Below are 20,464 nucleotides of genomic sequence, written 5' to 3'. Positions count from 1 at the left end.
GCAGGACAACGCTGAGTATCACAGAGCAAAGCCCCGTGAGGCTCGTGGGTCAGATCGCTGTGATTGGGAGTTTTTACTGGTTTCACCCTAGTGTTTCAGCAGGCCTTTCTTCTAAATCCATGTTAATCTGTCAGATTCTCTGCAACCTGTTCATCCCAGCCGCGCACAAGCGGCCGTGAACAGATGGACGGCAACTGCCCATCTGGTGCATTGGGCCAGTGTGATGTTCAGGTTTTAGATCAGCTTGGGTGGGCCATGAGTCTCCCGTGATATGGTCTAGCACAGTGTGGTCGACTCCAGGATGGGATCATCTGAGAAGCAGCCAAGCAGTTGTGAGAATAGACCTCCTTAAGTCTGGTCACCACCTTTGATACGACTGAAGGAGGTTGCATTTGGGGCGTGACCTCCTCTTAATATAAAGTGACCCTCTGGGGGAGCTAGCCCACGCCTACTACTGGATTTGGATCCTGCAGCTGGTTTGTCAATGCTCTGATAGATCACCTGCCAATCCCAGGAGCCATCATGGGACTGTTGACCTTGGACGCATCCGGCCCACCGCAGATTCAATCAGCTCAGCACCCACCAGCCAACCTGTGTGTTCCTGCTTCCTGCTTATCGACCCCATCAGCTACAGGAATCCATAGAAGTTTTCAGCTTACATCCAACCCTCAGACTAGAACTGGACTGGGTTCACCCACTTCTAAACTATGTGGGACATTTTTTGACATTAATCTCTCTATATATGTGTGTTAGTCTGGGTGGACTAGAAAAACAAATTCATAGCCACTCACATGTGTATAAGAAAGAGCGTTATATACAAGAGCAGTTGAATATTGAGAAACCATCCCAGCCCAGTCCAGATCAAGTCCATAAGTCCGATATTAGCCCATATTTCTGATACCAATGTATAAATTCCTGTTCAGACTCACAAAACACATGCAATGACACCAAATGCAGGAAGATCCCAGGCCAGTGGGTGCAACGTCGTGTGGATCCAATAACAGTAGAGGCATCTCAGCACTGGCAGGGGTCTCCACGTGGCTTCTCCAACTCCGGGACTCTGGATGACAACAGCCTGTCTCCATGTGGTTTGTCAACAAAGGCTATCTCACAGGGACTGAGTGAGTGTCCTGCCTCCAGTGAGCTACATATCTCCTCAGCGCCTCCAAACGAGGTCATCAAGCTGCGACCTGATTGACAAGTCAACTCCACCCCTTCACTCTTAAGCCTCCAATTGACAACAGAGTCTGTCACTACCACAATAGGCATACCAGCATCCCTGGTTTTGTTTCTCTAGAAAACCCGCCCTAACACAGCCAGGGATTGAATGCTTGCTCTTCTGCCTGCGAGATCAGAATCCACCCGCTGGACCACTACTGCTGGGACCACCGGCCACTCCCTGAGCACACACTGCATGGTCACAACCACACAGCAAAGACTTCCAGACTCTTCTGTCCTCCTGTCCTCCACTGCCCCCTACCTTCCAGGGCTGGCTAGCTCCTACTCCTCCTTGACAATCCACCATCTTCAGGAAACATTAGGGAGCTGAGTTTGACACCCTTTGTGCCCTGTGTGCTCATCGTCTCACACACACACACACACACACACACACACACACACACGGTCCCTTCTTTAGCACTTACTGAAAATGACTCTTTATGGGTTTCTTTCCATCTTAAGATTATACGGGCCTCAAGAGAAGCATTCTATTTTTATTCCTTCTTATATCTCAGGGCCTAATCCATGTCACAGGGCAGATCCTCAATGAATGACTCTTGGAATTAATCAATCATGTAATTAATTATTCCATTTTGCACCATAAATTTTTGCCACTGTTCTGGTAAATGCGAGTTTTACTTAAAATGAATCAGAGTAAGTCATTTGGGATGGAGGGAAAATGCCTCACCCATGCCCTGACCCTCACTTCAGTGACCACGCCCTATCACCCTGTGGCAGGAACTGATTCGTGGGCCATGACATTAATGTCGGCCACCTTTTTTTTTTTGAGGAAAACAGGCGAATCAGAAGAGAATGGCATGACCCTCTGAGCTGTCCCTTCGTTTCATGATGGGTGCTCCCACCCGAATCCCAACAGGAACTCACAGCGACCGTAAACCCAAGTGGAGGAGTGGCGGTTCTTGCTCCGATCCTTATTACCGTATATACCCGAGTATACGCCGAGTTTTCCAGCATTGTTAATGCCGTTTTTTGTGGTAAAATTAGGTGCCTTGGCTGATATTCAGGTTGGCTTATACTCAAGTATATACGGTATTTGTGAGACTACAGGAAAGTTTCCTTATCAGTTTCCATGGGAATGATAAAAAAAGCAGATGGGACATACAGGCAGGACCGGTTAGGCTGCAAATTCTCAAAACTCTGCTTGTTCGTATAACTGATGCCAGGGCACAGCCAGCTCGATCACCCTGCTGCTCCAGCTTTGCTCCTTGCTTTCAGCCCCCAACCAGTGACCACCCGGCCTTTGCCCCATGGTTCAGTCTAGAGCAGTGGTTCTCAACCTTCCTAATGCCGAGACCCTTTAATACAGTTCCTCGTGTTGTGGTGACCCCCACCCCACCCCCAGCCATGAAATTATTTTCGTTGCTACTTCATCGCTGTCATTTTGCTACGGTTAAGAATCTGGCGACCCCTGTGAAAGGGTCGTTGGACCCGCAAAGGGGTCGGGACCCACAGGTTGAGAACCGCTGGTCTGGAGCCTCTCAGACACAACGGGGACACAGGCTCAGTGGCATCACGCTGAATGATGCTGAAGCCATAGGGCAGAAAGAAAATGGGTCTCCTTCTAAATTGCAAATCTAACTGGGTCATCCTCCTGCTAAACACCTTCTATGGGTTGGGCTCCCCCCACCCCAGCTCCGCGACAAGGAGGCCTCAGAGAGTTCCTGGAGAAATCCCATGATCCTTTACAGAGTTCCATGAACTTTTGGAAGGCCCCTCCGTATAAGCAATAAGGTCCTCCAGGATCTGACACCTTGCCAACCTGTCCGACCTCACTTCCTCATATCCATTTAACTCCAACCGTCCCCAGTCACCCGTGCTTCCCAAAGGAACCATGCTCCAAGTCTTCTCCATGTTGTCCCGTGTGCCCGAGACCACTTCTCAGACCCTCTTGGTCCAGTCTCAACTCAAGGCCTCGGTTCCCCCTGGGTTTCATCTCTTGACCATATGGGCCCTATGGGATTGCTCTTCTCCCTGCTCTGTGCCCCCTTGCCCCCTTCCCTAACTGACCCACCAATCTGTCTCGCTTGTTGCATAAGGGCAGGGAGTGTATCTTTCCTTCAAACCCTCAGCACCTAGCACAGCACCTCCCACAGAGTAAACACCTTTAAGAGAGGGAGGGGAAGACAAAACAAAGCCAGGGGCAAGAGAAGCAAAAGTAGGGTGGGGAGCGAGGCAAAAAGGGGCGGGTTCTTCATTTGACACTTTCCCCAGGCTTGCAAGTCACAGAGCAACTAGGTGGCTTTGTCACCAAGAGAAGAAAGGCCCTGCAATGAGGGAGGCCAGCGAACGAATGCCCAGGGTAGGCTGGACACCAGCGACTTGAGTTGCGCCTGGGAGATTTCACAAGCAGGAAGGGGTGCCCTGAGCCAGTCTCTGTGGAATGCGCAGTTGAGCAATCAACCTTCTGAACACTGATAAGAGGCTCAGAGAGGATTTCCTGTTGTGAACACATTTAGGGTGGGTCAGGGACAAGGCCGGGCCACTCCCCTAGCGCAGTGATTTGCGTTTGGACCCTTCCGTTCCAGCACCCACCAAGGGAAGCCCCTCTGTGGAAGCCCCTTCCTTGACAGAGGCAGCACCAGCAAGGCCAGCGGTGCCAGGGCTCCAAGGGTTAGCGCTGGTTAACCAGGACCAGGGGTGCATGAATGGGCGTTTCATAGCCATCTTTCATTTGATGGGCCGACCAACCCACTGAGATCAAAAGTGCTCACTCATGGCCCTCGGGTCAATTCCAACCAGGATAAGAGTGGAACTGCCCCTGTGGGTTTCCGAGACCTGTCGCTTTTTCCGAGCCTCATCTTGATATCAAAAAAATAGGTGGTGAAGAAGACTGGTTATCTCTGAGTGAAGATACTGCCGCTGAAATGCCACTTGTTTGATTCTTGAAAAATAAATGACCAAAACCCTCCAAACAAAAAAAGAAAGCCTCATCTTTCACCTATGGAATGCCTGGTGGTTTTGAACTGCTAACCTTGCTATTAGCAGCTGTGGTGGTCACCTAATCTGGTGTCAATTTGAGGATTAAGAGTATAGGGTTGGAGTCTAGCCTGTCAATCTAGAGATAGCCAATGAGACCTCTGTGTAGGTATGGCCTTCTCCTGAGAATTCTGAGAAATCCAGTATTCCTTCTTGTAGGCAAGAGACACTGTCGCTCTCTGATGACATCCTGGGAGACAGAGCAGCTGACAAGACACATGGACCCCTGCCAGCACTGAGATGTTTCCAATGCCACTGGATCCAAAGACTGTCTATCCACTGACCTGTGATCTTCTACATTCGGTGTCATTGCATGTTTTTTCTGAGTCTGAGGAGGACTTTATGGATTGGTGTTGGACATATGGGTTAATATCAGACTTATGGATTTGACCTGGACTGGGCTGGGATGTTTTCTCAATGTTCAATTGCTCTTGTATATAAAGCTCTTTCTTATACACATATATGTGTCCACGGATTTGTCTCTCTAGTCTTCTCAGACTCACAGCAGCCCAATGCTATCAGGTGTGGCCTCGATTTTACACGAGACAACTAAAGGTCAGAGGGGTAAAGTAACTTGTCCAAGCTCACACCGCAAATAACATAGCCCAAATTTGAACTTTGTTCTGTCCGGTCTCAATGGTTTTGCTCTTTCCACACTGAAACCCTACCCCTGAGAGAGTCCAGCTTCAGACCGAATTTGAGCCTGAGGCTGCTCCTTGGCTGGGGCAGAAGTGTAGGCTTATAAGATTCTAACTAGCAAATGTGGAGACACATAGCCGGGTGAATGGTCAGCAAAACAACAGGAAATCGTCAGCGAGAAGGGCTGACACCGTGGCTGCAACAATGGGCCAAACATCACCCTGATGGTGAGGCTGATGCAGGTCAAGCAGTCTGTCATCTATTGCACGTGGGTCCCTGAGTTGGAATCAACGGTACATGTCTACAGGAAACGTGAACCAAGGACTTGGGTATGTCCACCCACTAGGAAGGGGCACCTCATGCAAGAGACAACGATGGCCTCCGTCGCCCACCCTTCCAAGGTGGGTAGGGACTCCCATGAAGTCCCAAAGGTCCTGGAAGAGAGGGATTGTGTCATCCCCCAAAGAGAGGGCTCCCACTCTCAGCCACCAGCCACCAACACCAACCTGACTCAAAAGTTTCTAATGTATCCAGCACTAGAGGAAAAAATACTGCCCAATGGAGGGGAGGCTCATTAGAATCCCACCATCTAGCAGGGAGCGCTGAGATCTTCAGGAAAGTCTTACTATTAACAGGGAAGCATCTTTGGGCTTCAGCAAAAAGGGGTACCAGGACTCAGAGAAAGGATGGTACACATCACTCAGGGGTGTCTCTCACCTAGATCCCTGCAGGTGGGTGGTGCCTGAGATGCTGACTCAGAGCTGCTCCACTTTGGCCTAGCGTTCTCGTCTATGTGAAAATTTGGGGAACGCGGATGGCACATCTTTAAAAAGTGGAACCAGAGATACCATCTGATCTAGGAATCCCTCGCCACCCTTTACCCCGCCACTAGGTTTATAGCTTAGAGAAATAAGAGCCATGACACGAACAGACAGATGTACACCCATGTTCATGATTACATTGTTCACAGTAGGCAAGAGGATACAAACTGCCTGCGTGCTCGTCGGTGGATGGATGGATTTAACCCATGGTGGTACAGACACGAGGGAATAAACAATGAATCCACAAAACATCTCACAGCACGCGTGAACCTGAAGGGGACTGTGCAATTAGTCAATCATAAGGGGATACATATTGTAGGTGGCTACTCTTATAGAAAGTCAAGGAAAGGCTTATGAACAGAAGCAACCGTCTCTGATGGGTCCCGGGGATCGTGGGGGAAGGAGGGGAGCCCTAGGTAGATAGTACACATGCACTAACTGGGCAGCGCACACAGTGAGTAGGACATCAGCACAGGACCGAGTGACGGCAGGCACTGGAAGCTCCACAGTGACTACTGCTACCTACACAATCCTGTCCTAACAGGTCCAGCGCTTTACAAATGGACTCACAGCGAGGCATGGAAGCCAACAGGTGCGGGAGGGTACGCAGGAGTCCCTCTAGAAGCACACACAGGTATAGCTGTATAGGTGTCACACATCCAGTACAGTCAAGCATACGGGGGACAGAGTGATGGAAACTTGTAAGCCACACCAAACCCTCTGAGGAACTGAGGGCTGGAGGGCCTAGGGGACAGCTCGGTCATTTGGCATAGTTCATAAAGACAGCGGTCTGCATACTGCTGTGATGAGTAGCAACCAGCAGCTTAACCTTGGGGAGCTGCCACCTAAAACCCAGCCACGGCTCTCTTCCCATCTAGAGCACAGAGGAGTGAGGGAAATCAAAGGCATAAGGGAGCAAAGGGTCCAGAAGGCTAATGGGTCACGTGAGTCAAAGCCCCCACTCGTCTGAGACCTGAAGAACTAGCTAGTGCCCCACAGCCACGGCCGACGGCTCTGATGGGGATTGCACTAGAAGATGCTGGAAGGGGTGAGAGAAAAATGCAGAACAAAATACAAAATCACCAAAAAAGACCAGAGTTACTGGTGTGATAAGCGACTGGCAGAAGCCCTGTGATTGTGGCCCTGATACCCTTTCACCCTGGCACAGACCCCACCCTCAGGGAGCACCGTTCAGCCAAACACTCACGCCTATCAAGCGAACAACTGAACTCCCACGAGGAACATGCTCTCTGAAACAAGCAATCACACCCCATCAGAAGGGCAGCAATTGCCCCAAAACAAATTCCAGGAGGCAGAAAGGATCAGGAGAGACAGATGGCGGATGGAAACGGGGAAGCCAAGGAGGAAGCAAGAGGAGACGCTCGCAATTCATGTCTTGAAACAAAATGTACATAACCTGTCAAGGGGGTCGCCAATTTGTCCTGCACTTTCACTAAACCATCAAGTGTTCGTAACAAGCCGTGCAACAGACGTTGACGTCACAGCAGTCGCCACAGCCTTAGATCAGTTTCCAAGCACACACACACACACACACACACACACACACACACACTCAGGGGGCAGTGGAAGTCGATGGTGGGTAAGAAAAGCACAGACAGAAAAGTCCGGGACTTCACAGCTCACCAGAAGGACAAGAAAGTTAGCTACGTAACACATGTTCAAGATTGGTGGGAAGGAACGATTCAATAAAAGGTCCCCTGCCATCAGGAATCCACACGTGAGTTCCCGTGAGTTGAGTTCCACTTTCCCTCTCCCGGCGTGTGTACCTCATGCTGGTTAGAATCAGTCCATTTATCAGTAGGGAATGAAATATGCCCATAGGACAGATAAGCCAGGTCCAATCTTAGATCTGGGAACGTACCGGTAGCTCCTAGTTTCCTAGACTCGGGCGGAAAGCTGCTGACTTCAGGCCGAGGGAACAGACTAAGAAGCAGCAGTGACAAACATACTGAACAGCACAGGATAGAAACCTGGGCAGTCCCCAAGCCAAGGCCCTCTCCCAAGACGTCGTCTCTAAGAACCTGAGAAGCAAAGTGCTTCCAACCTCCCACGTGCTTATGATAAAAACAGGTCCCTGTGGTTTTGCAATTGTAATCCAGGGTTCCCCAGAGGTCTCAAAATCATAAAAGGACCCCATCATCTTTCCATATTTGCAAAACAAACATCATCAGAGGAAAGGGAAAGGCGTCCTTCCTGGGGAAGCTCATGGGGAAAGTACTTAATGTTGGTATATCATATCTGCCTGAATCCTGAGGGCTCTTTAAATATAAACCATCCTCCTGGTCCTTAGGGGGCCTGTCTCCTTCCAGCCACAGTTCTCAGCCCAAAATATCCCACCACACACCATGCATTGGTCCACACACTTGAGGAAAACCCAGGTCTCGGATTACTGTCCCCCTAGTGGTAACCGGGTCAAATTGCAGGCACAGTCACTACAAAATTCTACCAGGCTGTGCTCCGGAAGCTGCAAAGGGGAGGAGGGGGGACTCGGACGCCGGCAGAACAAGGTAGATAACACAGATAACAGACACAGGCCAGATGAGAGAGGAGAAGTCTTGTCAGAAGAGGCACAACTCCTAGTTAGTTCCTGATTGTCTCTTTGGGGAGTGCAGATGACTGCTAGCAAACCCCTCTGATTCACGGGGAGCTAGACATTCTGATTTTATCCTGAAACTCCTGGCTTGTGGATGGTGGCTTGATGTTCTTGAAAACACGAGGGGAGGTAAATAACGCTTGCAGTCCTGCGTTCACACTCTGCTGTGCTGAGGGTGCCTGTCATCTGCACAAACTGTGGTATTACACTGCCACTCACCAGCCACCTTTTGCCATTGCAACAGAGCACCCGCTGATGGGGCTGCCCTGCTTTCCCAGGCACCCACCATCATACTCCAGGGTGGTGGAGAACACGCCTAACTCTACAGCAAAGACCAGGAAGCTCAGCTGAGCCACCCAGGGGTGGCAGCAGGCTGACCCTTAAGATCAGCTGCCGGCCAGCAGGCACTAAATGGCAGACTGCTCCTGCAGAAAGCCTTCGGGGACTGGGAGGCCTTTCTCCGGCTCGGAGGCCAGGGCTGCTTCCCGGAGGACTTCCAAGTGCTCCTCGGCGGCTGACAGGGACTGGTCAATCCAGTCCAGCCCCCCGGTTAAGTGGCAGGCATTCCTGGTCACCAGCACCAGATGGCTGACAGACAGGAGCAAGGCTGTGGTCCTGGGGGAGGGAAGAAAAACAACAGGGTCAGGTTCCCTAGGAAGTGAGGGACTTCACACCAAAGCCCACCTGGAAAGACTCTAGACCAGGGGTTCTCAACCTTCCTCATGCCATGACCCTTGACTACAGTTCCTCATGTGGTGGTGACCTCCCCACCCCCAACCACAACATGATTTTCATTGCTACTTCATCACTGTCACTTTGCTACTGTTATGAATCGGGCGACCCCTGTGAACGGGCCATTCAACCCCCCAAAGGGGTCGCGACCCACAGGTTGAGAACTACTGCTCTATACTAAGTCGAAGTCTGTTCCTCAGGCGGTGAGCAAGTATATCATGTAAAGCTGCCACCACGCTCAAGCAGCTTGGAAACGGCTGGGTTACACAGAGTCAGAGAGATCTCTTTACAGCAGCACTTCTCAAGAGTTCTGATGTGTGACGGACGAAGCTTGAGAGTCCATGTACTTCATGAACTTAGTTCAGGCTGTGAAACCCCTGGTAAGCAGCACAGTTATGAGGTCTCCCTAAATAACGTTGCACGGAGCACAGTGTGGTGGCTTCAGTCCACCAGATGAGCATATCCCACGTCGATGGGAGAGATATACACACAGCCTCCTCTGGAGCAGCTCTGGTTGACTATGAATCCATTCATCTGACTGATTATGAATTAATGAGACCCAGGGAAGTTTCGCCGACTCTAAGAGAAATTTCAACTGAAAACCAGAGTGAGGGGGAGCTCTGGTCTTTCAAGATTTACAGTAGAGCATCTTTTATAGAGTGGGGACCGTGCAGCATTTGGGGATCTACTTACTACAGATTGCTAGGCCCCCGGACAAAGCGGAGCAGCAGAGGCAGCGGGCCAGGGATGGCCAAGCGGAAAGACCACTACCATGCTACCCACCAGAAGGGTGGCAAATACCCGAGAACCACAGGCCCCTGGTTTTGTAAAAACAGGTTTACATCCTGTATAGGAACAGAATTATCCTGCAGACTAAGGTAGGGAAGGTGGGGGTGGGGGGGGAAGGGTGGCTGGAGGTGTCTTGTAGAAGGGAGATGCAGCCTTGGCCAACTCGTCCCTTCTACTTCCGTGGTCTGCTTGCCACCTGCCCCTCCAATCCCCTGGGTGGCACTCCCAGCGGAAGTGCATCCGCTTCTGAGATCCACAGAGCAAAGAGGGAGCAATAGGGACCATGGAGGAAGAGATGACACAGTTAGGACGTAGCCCGGTCCTATGTTTACTCCTGAGAATTCAAAACTGAAGACTAGCTCTCCCTTCGTAAGGTTTCAGAAAGAGGTGGCACCTTTTTTATCAACTCAAGCCATGCTCAGCTCACTGGCTGACAGACAAGATGGGGCTTCTACCACCCAGGAGCCAAGGGGGCCCAAAGCCCTGTGGGCAAAAAGACAGATCTGACTGCCTTCTCCAGCACGTGGGCATAACCAGGGCCACATCAGCCACCCGTGAAACAACCGTCCACTGAAGTCCTGTCAGCCAACCTTAGCCACAGCCGTCACGTCCATTCTGACCCATAGGGACCCTACAGGACGCAGTAGTGCTGCCCCTTCGGGTTACAAAAACAGCTTGCCCCGTCTTTCTCCCAAAGAGCATCTGTCAGATTAAAAGCGCCAACCTTTTTGTTAGCCTACCAGCGCTTCACACACTGTGCCACAAGGCTCCCTTCAGCAAGATCTCCCCACTAGCTGCCACCGAGTTGATTCTGACTCATGATGACCCTCCAGGGCAGAGGGGAACTGCCCCTTTGGATTTCTGAGGCTGTAACTGCTTACTGAAGCAGAACGCCTCCTCTTGCTCTCAGGGAGCAGCTCGTGGAGTTGAACTGCTGAGCTTGCAGTCAGCAGCCCGACTCATAACCCACTCCACCACCAGGGCCCGTAACCACCCCTCAGATTCCATGATGATGACCCTGCAGCATGACACACGGGCGCGCCCTCTCACCGTGCATCCAGGAGTTTCGGGTCCAGTGGCGGGTACATTGATTTCACAACATCGTCCACTCTGAGGGGAGACAAGAGGATTTCAATGTCTCACTGTCCTTACCTCTCGATACACATTGAGATGTATCCCTTCTCCCTCCCCCAATAAATGTTGGGATCCACCCCTTGACAGTTGGATGTCATCCCACCCGGGAACGGGTTTTCTGTTAGGGGAACGAGGCATGACGGTGTAAGGTGTGTCTTAAACCGAATCACTTTGGAGACCTAAACACAGCGGATTGAGCAGAGAAGCAAGCAGACACAAACAGGGAGACAACATTTGCCACGAGACAAAGACTGCCCCCCTGGGACACACAGAGAGAGAGCCTTCCTCCAGACTGCCAGCTTGCTGAATGCTAGGAAAATAAATCCGCTCACTAACGCCACCCACTCACAATCCCAATACAATGTGGAGAATCCTTCCTCCCTTCCCTCCTTCCTTCCTTCCTTCCAACTCTTCCCAGTCATTGCTTCTGCCTTCTCAGACAGACTGCCCAGACACTCCAGGTTCCGTTCAGAGGGCTGGGGGTGGGTGGGGGGTGAGGGGTGATTTGTTGTTGTTGCTGTTGTTGTTGTCTTGCTTTTGTGATAGTTGCAACATTTTATAAAGTTCACACCTATGGGGAAATGTGCAGGATGTCCTGCCCAACGGAAAAAGCCAAACAATATAGAACCCTAGACCGATCCCCTTTGCCTGAAGGCAAATCAGCACACACAAGCTCCAGAAGGAAGGACTAGAACTAGGGAGTGTTTCACTGTGATGACGAGATGACGCTGATGATTCTAACTTGGCTAATCTTGAGGCTCCTCCGGATGGACCCGAGGGCAGGGCAACAAGGGGAGCAAGTGCCCTGGAGACCCTCACAGGTGCCCCCCTGTCCCTCCAGTTCAGGGAGGCACTACACCCAGCAGGGAAGCCAGGTGGCTGGTGAAGGGAACATCCTGGACTGGGACCTCTGGTCTGGCAGTGCACATAGCAGCCTCCAGGTGGCGGCACGGTCTTGTCCCTGCCTGGGCTCAGACAGGGCTGTCTTTCCTGCACATCAAGCCCAAAGGAGGGGGTGTCGCTGCTGACTGCAGCCCTGCGCTGACTGCCTCCCACACGGGATTCTGCAGACTGCCTGGAATTCGGGAGGCCTGAATCCTGAATCTGAATCCCTGGCGGCACAGTGGTTATGCACTCCGTGGCTGACCGAAAGGTCAGTGGTTTGAGAGCAGCAGCCACTCCTAGGCAGAAAGATGCGGCAGATCTGGGCCTCTGACGCCTTAGGAGGCAGGCCTACCCTGCCCCACGCGGGTTTGGAATTAACTTGCCAGCAGTTGGTGTGACTTTACTTCTCACCCAGCCCCCCGGGGCTGCTGGCCAGGTCACGGGTGTCAGCGTGGGTGGCAGCCATAGCAGCAAGTAGCTGGCCCTCCAACTGATCTCCAAGACAAATATGAGGCAGGGACCGGGACAGGGCATGTTCAGGAGCCCCCTGGGAGGCAGGGGCCCTGGAACCTCTGTTAGTGAGCTCGGTGGTTACAGGGTCGATCCTAGGGGGCAGTGGGGAGAGATGGAGACTGGTCTCGGCTGAACAAGGAAGTAGTAGCCAAACAAGCCGCAGAACAGATGAGTCAGAAGTAGCCACCATGCTGGAATTCCTCAAGCCCTAACAGGAGAGAGAGAGAGACACCACCCTAGCCTACGGTGACCAGACATCCTGCTTTTGGTGGGACAGTCCTGATTTTTGGAAAGAATGCTCGACAAGCGAGGGGACGGTCTATTTGGTCCATATACAGTAGACCAAATTTTTAATCAAGAACCTCCCACCCCCCACCCCACCCCCACCCCCGTCAATGGTGTCCCTCTTTAAATCTGGTCACCTTACCCTAGCCTGAAAGCCTACCAATATGTAGATGTCCTACGAATGTCTGTGACATCAGTAACTGACATTGCCTGTGTACTCTCTCTTAAAGGCGCCTGGCCCTGCCGCCCACCTCAGCTTCCCACCCTCCCACTGAGACTGGGCTTCCTCAAGGGCCCAGGGCTTCCTCAAGGGCCCAGACCACTCACCTGGGGCTGATCCGCTTGGCCACCACGATGATGTCGCTGACGCTGGCTGAAGTCTTCATTTTGGCTCCGGAGCCCATTGTCATGGCAACCAGTTTTTCTGTCAGCGTGTGACAAATCTAACGCAGCAGAAAGCAGAGGTGGTGAGGGGTGACCCCGGTCCCCGAGGGCTTCTGCCGCCCCCCTCCCCCACCATGGATCCCACCACACCACCAGCCTCCCACACAGTTGGTAGAATTAAAATGAGAAGTATACGGGTCTTAGAGGATGTGGAGCGGGAAGAAGCAGAAGCCGAGAACATGAGTGAAGAGGGAGGGAGGGGCAGGGACCTCAACTCAGGGTCAGGGTCTGGGCTCAGCGAAGCTGACACTGAAATCATCTAAGAAAAATCATGTGCTCTAATTTCACCTCTGTGCTCAGACGGGGAAGACCTACTCTCTCCTTTCCTTCCTTCGCCTCGTGGTCTAGCCCTCTGAGAGAAGAGCGTGCTCTCAGTGTGGCCATCAGCCTCAGCGCTGGCCACCCCAGGGCCTGGGGCCTTTCCTCACTGCGTCACCTGCGTCAGAGCCTGCATGTGCTCCTGCCCCTGGCAGAGAATTGGTGAAAGAGAGTGGGCGGAAAGAGACCCACCCAGGAGAGACCCACCTCCCTTGAGCCTCCATGACAGGGACTCGGAGGCAGGTGGACCTTGGGACCCAGCAGGGAGGATTAAGCCACCTCCCTTGATCTGAGGCTCACAAGATGGACCACTAAATCCAATAAGACTCTTCCGGCCTGTTTAGATAGGTGTCGTGTATGTCGTCCCATGCCCTATGGTAGTCAGGGCGCCCCTGGGTGGCACCAGTGTTGAAGTACTCAACTACTAACCAAAAGGTTGGCAGTTCAAACCTACCCAAGGCACTTCAGAACACAGACCCGGTAATCTGCTTCAAAATGGTCACAGTCTTAAGAACTCTATTGGGGAGGGGGTGGGTTCTATTTAGTGTAGGGGGTCGCTAGGAGTGGGAACCAACTTGACAGCAACTGACCACGTGACAGGAAGGGGCAGGAGGGACCCACAAGGGAGAGAAAGGAGGTGACATCTGGCACGACTGTAGTAATCCTTCCACCCACCTGTATCTATCAAGCCAAACTGACTGCCGCCAAGTTTTCCAACTCACCATGGCCCTACAGGACAGAGCAGAACTAACTGTCCCACAGGTTTCCCAAGGCTGCAATCTACCTATGGAACCAGACTGCCACCTCTTCCTCCTAAGGAGCAGCTCGTGGGTTTGAACCCCCCACCTCTCAGTTAGCAGCCAAGGGCTTGAATCCCCACAGCTCCTGATCTCTATCTATGGCCTGATCTATATAGCCAAAGAACGTCTTAGAACTAAATAATAAGCCTCAGAGACTGGGGGACAGCAGATCCTTTCTCTAAGTGTGCCCCTGTCCCCCACGGCGAGGTGGCCAAAAGGAGAAGTGGAAAGACACAGAGGAAAAGTCAGCGGTGTCCTCCGCGAGGCCCTGCATCCTTCCTAACAGAGGTTGAAATGCGCAGCCACCCGGTTACTGCCGTGGAAAAGCCGACCATACTTGCAACTGGGCAACACTGCAGTGCTCTCTTCGTCCCCTTAGGTGGGGGAGTCTCTGGCAAGAGTGAAAGGCAAATGCCAAAATGATACAATGTTTCAGAGTTCAAGCACCATAGGCAGCGAGGCAGGGCAGTCGGGGGCAGCAACCGCCTTTAAGTTAAAGTCTCTTCTGGTTTGGATGCTTTGACAGCCGGAGCGCGTCCATGAAGGGCAGTCTAAATACAGGACTTGTGGCAAAGGCTGAGCGCTTTATCAATGAAAGCAGTGTCTGGGGAGAAGCCGGGGAAGCCCCAAGTTCCCTTATGGCAGCTAAATGGTCCTGGGCACACGCACGACCTCCTCCGGGGTGGTCAAAACAGGCCTGTGACGCTCTAAGCTGGGAGGACCAGAGGAAGGAAAGCCTTGGGAATCATGAAGGACGAAACAGTTCATCCAGGTGGATGTAGACCGGGCAAGCGCCAAGGGTCAGGCACGTGACCAAAGGCTCTCTCCATCAGGGCTAAGCGGCTGGCTTTGGGCCTCAGGAAGGTCCCTTTCAACTCTGGGAGTGTGTGCCTGCAATCCTTGGTGACCCACTTCCTGTCATCACGAAACCAGAGGATTACCTTCAAGATGGCAATGCAGTGGGACAAGAGACCCCTGAGGAGACAAAAAGAGTTGGTCAGTGGTTATCTGAGAAGCCCACCTCCCTCCAGCTGCCTTGGCTGTTCCTCCTCCCGCTCTGACCAGTGGGCACCGCTGGACGCCACCGGAGGGTAGTGCTGCTTCGGTGCTAACAGGAAGAGGTCCGAACTCCATGAGGAAGCACCTGCCCTCCCCGGCCCTTGCAATTACTCTTCCAGCCATGGATTTTTACAACTGGGAGTGTGGGGACCACTGTTCCCTCTTCCTGATGTGTCCTTCCCCTGACGGGCAGACCACCTTTCAAGGTCCAAGTTCAAAGGTGCTGATGCCACCTGAAATCCACCTGCCCATGTCCACCCCCGATGATCTGAGACACTGCCCCCTCCGTATGCTTCCTGTGCTGTGGACGGAGACCCTCTATGGTTTCTAGGACAGTGTCCCCAGAGTCTCAGCTACAATGCGGTCTCCCCACTATTTTCCTAACCACAGGGCCTGGCCCAGTGCCCTGCACATAATGGTCCACAAATATTTGCTCAGTGAATGCATGACTCAATGGTTAAGGAAATGCAGTGGCCTCCCCTGGTCCAACCGTAGAGGTTTCTACGAGGGACAGTGAGGACAAAGGGGCTCATTGTCAGAGTCTCCGCAGGACATTCACTGCCCCCCCGGAGGATAGCGCAAGCCCACAGCGGGGTGACGTGACCACGTGGAATGGCTCTCACACGTGTATGGGCCCCAGCGTTCAGGCCCACACACGGGGGATGGGGACAAGCACTATCACGCCACCTTCTGATCTCGCCTCCCCTCCCCGGTGGGGGCAGGGGTAAGAGCAGTGAGTGCCACGGAGCTCCTGGGCCCCCGCAGAGTGCTCTGGCGAAGGAAGCCAGAGAAGAACACCCAGGAGCCCCCACGTGCTGTCCCCCAGCAGGCTGAAAGATGGCCCTCGGGAAAGCAGACGGGGCCCCGGGGGTCTTACGAGGCATCTTCGATCCAATCTTCATTCTCCAGAATGGCTTCGATGTGAGGGTTGGTGATGACGACGTCATCCAGTTCCAGCTCCGAGGGCTCAGACTGGGTCTCCATGGCGCCGATGAGGTCCACAATGGGCCTAGAGGGCAAGGGCCCAGTTTAGTGGTCTCACATTGACCCCCTCCTTACTGCCCAAACCCACTGATAGCCATCGAGTCGATTCCGACTCAGAGCGAGCCTACAGGACGGAGCAGAACTGCGCCTGTGGGATCTGAAACTGTCCCTCTGTCCCTCAGCAGAAAGCCACCTCTTTCTCCGAGGAGCGGCCGCTGGTGTCGAATGGCTAGCCTTCAGTCAGCAGCCCAACTCTTAAACATTATGACGCCAGGACTCCCTGCTGAGGCCTGCACACCCCAGCCGAAAGGTCGAGAAAAATAGATACATAAGCAGAGAGCCCCCTTTTCCTGATTCCAAACCCAACCCTGGTGGAGACAGGTGAGCCAGTGGGCCGAGGAGGCGGCCGAGGAGGATCAAAACAAGAAGACGCCCAGGAGGAAGCGGACGCCTGAGAGGAACAGCAGGGCGACAGTCCTACCGCTACAAGGCTGGGCTGCACAGGGCTGTTGCTGTCAGGCAACAGAATATCCTTCTGTAACGTGTTTGATCTTCGAGCCTCTCACTGACAGAGGGACTCTGGTCCCTATGACCGGACGCCTACTTATACCCTCCACCTGGTCTGTGGACTCACTCCAGAGAACCACCCACCACCCCTTCCACCTCAGCACCCCTCGCCGCTCCTGGTTTCCCTGGTGAGGAGGGAGAAATGAGAACAACTCTGGCGATTACAGCAAGCCCTCTCTAAAACCGAGACACGATGGCATTATATTCTAAGGCAGAGCTTTCCTGGGGCCACACACCAAAAACCCACCGCAGTCCATTCAGCTCTGACTCACAGCTGCTCTGGGGCACAAACTAGAACTGCCCCCAAGGGCTTCCCAAGACTGTACATCTTCACAGACTGCCGCATCTTTCTCCCGCAAAAAGGGGGCACTTAAAAGAGTAACCCCCTAGCAGGTGCTGGTAGGATTAAGACAATCAAGGGGTAGGAGACATAAATAGGCCATGACCTCTCAAGGACCCATCCATTAAAACGGCCCTACAGGGAAAAGACCTTGTTGATAAAATGTATTTCATTGAGAACAGGAGTGTCAAACTGGCAGCCCGCAGGCCGCATGTGGCCCCCGAGATAATTTTTTTGTGGCCCACGATGCTCTGAAATAAAATGAGAATAGAAAACATTGTTGTGAAGAAAATAGCACTTAGGGGAGACCGGGGCAATACAGTACACACAATTCCCTCACTATATTTTATTTCAGAGCATCGTGGGCCACAAAAATGACCTCGGAGGGCTGCCTGCGGGCCCGCGGGCCACCAGTTTGACACCCCTGATTTAGAAGATGCGAAGAGAACCTCTGCTGTGCGAGAGGGCCAGTCCTGTGCTAGGTTTTCCTCAGACTGATGGCTGATTGGATGTGTGGCTGGAATGCAGGCATCTAGTTTCTGTGCCCGTGGCTTTGGCTGAAAAGAGATCTGGCTTGTCCAACTGCTAAGTGAGCCAGCGGGTCTTGGATGGATGGCTGGGCCTTTGTCCCAGGTGCCTGAGTTCAGGCACTTTCTCATCAGCTCAGGTGACCGGCCAAGGTGGTTTAAGGATGTTGGGAGGTTTGAGGCCCATTCTGAGGGTCTGAGGGCAGGAAGGGCAGCCGGCAGGTGCCCTTTCCCTGTGTTAGCGCACATCACTCCTCCTTGCCCCGCCCCCCTCCCCAACACCACCACCCAGGACCCCCACTCACTTGGAGTCATAGCGCTGCAGCAGGTCTCTGGGCCGGCAGTAGCGCTGCCTGCACACCACCACCAAGGCTGCAAAGGAAGCCAGGAAGATGGTGGCCAGCACCCCAATGGCCACGATCACCACGGTCTCCATGCTCCTGGGCGGCTCCCGCAGGCCCGGTCACATCCTCCAGCTGCGTCCGAGGTGAGAGAACCTAAGGCCGCAGCAGGCCTGGGAAAGCAAGCACAGAAGAGTGTAGCACTGACTGGTCCCGCCCCGTGGACATGGCAATCGGTGTGTGCGGGGTGGGGGATCGGGGGACAGTTTCCTTCAGGTCACCTGCGGCGTCAGACCTGAGGGCCTCAACACAATCCAGGTACCTGCCCCAAATTATTATTTGCCTTCTCCATGATTAAAAGGGTCTACCCTTCGGTTCAACCAGACTGCTCTTTGAAAGGAGAACCCCAGGAAAGGGAACTGATGACCCCTGTTGCTTTCACGAAGGCAAAGCACAGGCAAGACGGCCCATTGAAAAGGGGGGGTGGGGGGGTGCACTTACTGAAGGTAAAAAGCAGGCATGTTGTATATGCGAACTCCTCTAAGCTCTCAAGACTCCCAAAAGGTAGAGAGTCAGTTACGGACACTGAGCTGCGGAGACGCTAAGTAAGCTGTCTAAGTTGATGTGGGCAGGAACCAGCGGAGCAAGAGTTCAACCCTAAAGCCCATCCGTTTAACCTTAGCCAGGCAATCACCTTGCGCTTTTCTGAGGAGAAAAGATGCTGAGACCTCTGGAAAGGGTTTGGATGTCCCATTTCTGTGCTAGAAACTAACTCAAACTCACTGCTACCGAGTGAGTTGATTCCGACTCAGGGCAAGCCTATAGCAGAGCACAGCTGCCCCTGCGGGTTGCTGGGAGTTTACACTCTGTAGGTGGATAGAAATCCTCATCCTTCTCCGGAGCAGCGGCTGGTGGTGCTGAACTGCTGACCTGGCGGTAACCACTACGCTTCCAGGGCTCCTCTAGAAACTCACTAGTGTGGCAAAGTAGTGGCTGCCTGTTGCCTGTTTTCGCTCAGAAGGGCTCTTTCAAGTCGGCTTTAGACTCAAAGAGCTGCAAGGGGACCTCTACACAGCGGGCACTCACAATGTAATTTTACAGTAAACTTCCTCCTCAAGGCCTTCCGAGCAAGTCTCCCCTCCTCTCTAAACTTTAATTTCTCCTCTGACAAAAAGGGTGGTTGGAACGTGCCTCTGTGACCCTTCTATCTGCACTTAACTCTATGCTCCATGTCTGGGAGGGTCCAAATGCTTCCGACCATCATTCCTAATTATTTAGGGATGCTCTACCATGCACCAGGGCACCAACAGAGTCCTTGTGGCTTAATGGGTTGGGCTGCTAGCCGCAAGGTCAGGAGTTCAATATCACCAGCCAGCTCCAATGGAGAAAGATAAGGCTTTCTACTCACAAAAGGAGTAAGTCTCAGAAACCCACAGGAAGCAGTTCTACTCTGTCCTATAGCGTCACCATGAGTGGCTATCAACTCGGTGACAATGGGTTTGGTTTTTACTGTGCACGAAACACCGGTCTCCTTTCTGGGGACTGGACTTAACTAAGAGGCAGGTCCCAACTTGATGAAGCCCATGGAAGAGGCAGCTAAACAGGTCATTCCAAGTCCACTTAATGGGTGCAACAATTGGGGTCTGGGCTACAGAGAGACAGAAGCACATAGCAAAGAGAGTAGCCAAGGGCCTGCTGCTTTGGAGAGAGCCTTCTTCACAAGGCTGGGGATGCTGGCGCTGCGTTCTGAAGGGCAGCAGACTTTGTTAAGGAGGCAGGCTGGCTCAGAAAGCGTGAGAGCCTGCTGTACTCTTCCCACGAGGGCAAGGTGGCTGGGATGCACCCCTCTCAGGGAAGTACTATCTCTGGTTGTGTGGGTGCAGGTTTGAAACTCTTCAGTTCGGCCTCACTTCCTGGAGAAGTGTCTGTAGTTTGTTCCCGGTCCTATGTAGTCCACCTCCTCTCTTCACAATCCCCACCTCCCTTCCTCCCCCTTCTTTATGGGTCTCTTCAATCTGCAGCTCCCTCTCGGCTTCCTCCTTCTCCCCCACCCTCCTCGTCGGCCCAGGGGTCCTAGACCACCTGCTTTGTTTCACAGCTCCTTCCTCGGCTCTTCTCCGGTGGTGGAGGGGGGGTGGATTTTCCACGGTCTGTCTGTCTGTGATTCTGTGGGTGTTCCTTTTTGTTCCTTCTCTCTCTCTCTCTCTCTCTCTCTCTCTCTCTCTCTCTCTCTCTCCCCCTCCACTCTTTTCTGCTTCTGCTACGTTCCCTCTTTCTCGGTCTCCACGTAAACTTGCTTCGCTGCCCCCCTTCCCCGACCTTTCTCCCTCTAGTTCACCCTAAATCCACCAGGACCCGCACACCCCAGTCCCCATCTCCCTGGCGCTGCCCGCCAGGCCCAGCCCCGCTCCCTTTCCCAGCTCGGGGCGCGCGCCCACAACAAAGCAGGGGCCGGCC

General features: G+C 53.0%; 1 protein-coding gene across 1 annotated transcript; it reads right to left on the bottom strand.

Moving 5' to 3' along the window:
• Nucleotides 1-5,784: 5,784 nt before the first annotated feature.
• TMEM98 (transmembrane protein 98) lies at nt 5,785-18,148 on the bottom strand. Its single transcript, XM_004706957.2, has 6 exons — nt 17,972-18,148; nt 16,126-16,257; nt 15,131-15,164; nt 12,955-13,070; nt 10,861-10,920; nt 5,785-8,904 (listed from the first exon to the last, which is right to left on the bottom strand). Exons 1-6 carry the CDS (start codon nt 18,100-18,102, stop codon nt 8,697-8,699), a joined length of 681 nt encoding a protein of 226 aa, XP_004707014.1. The 5' UTR covers nt 18,103-18,148; the 3' UTR covers nt 5,785-8,696.
• Between the last annotated feature and the right edge of the window lie 2,316 nt (nt 18,149-20,464).

This window comes from Echinops telfairi, unplaced genomic scaffold (assembly GCF_000313985.2).
Source record: "Echinops telfairi isolate 266 unplaced genomic scaffold, ASM31398v2 ScPeMD7_7458;HRSCAF=8496, whole genome shotgun sequence".
NCBI lineage: Eukaryota > Metazoa > Chordata > Mammalia > Afrosoricida > Tenrecidae > Echinops > Echinops telfairi.
The sequence above is the reverse complement of the archived record's forward strand: the minus strand, read 5'-3'. Positions and strand labels throughout refer to the sequence as shown.

Coding starts and splice junctions, on each gene's coding strand:
- TMEM98 (XM_004706957.2), bottom strand. CDS start 18,102: ATGGAGACCGTGGTGATCGTGGCCATTGGGGTGCTGGCCACCATCTTC. Junction 13,071..15,130: donor ACTGCATTGCCATCTTGAAG/GTAATCCTCTGG, acceptor CTGCTGCGTTAG/ATTTGTCACACGCTGACAGA. Junction 8,905..10,860: donor CCGAAACTCCTGGATGCACG/GTGAGAGGGCGC, acceptor TCCCTCCCCCAG/GACCACAGCCTTGCTCCTGT.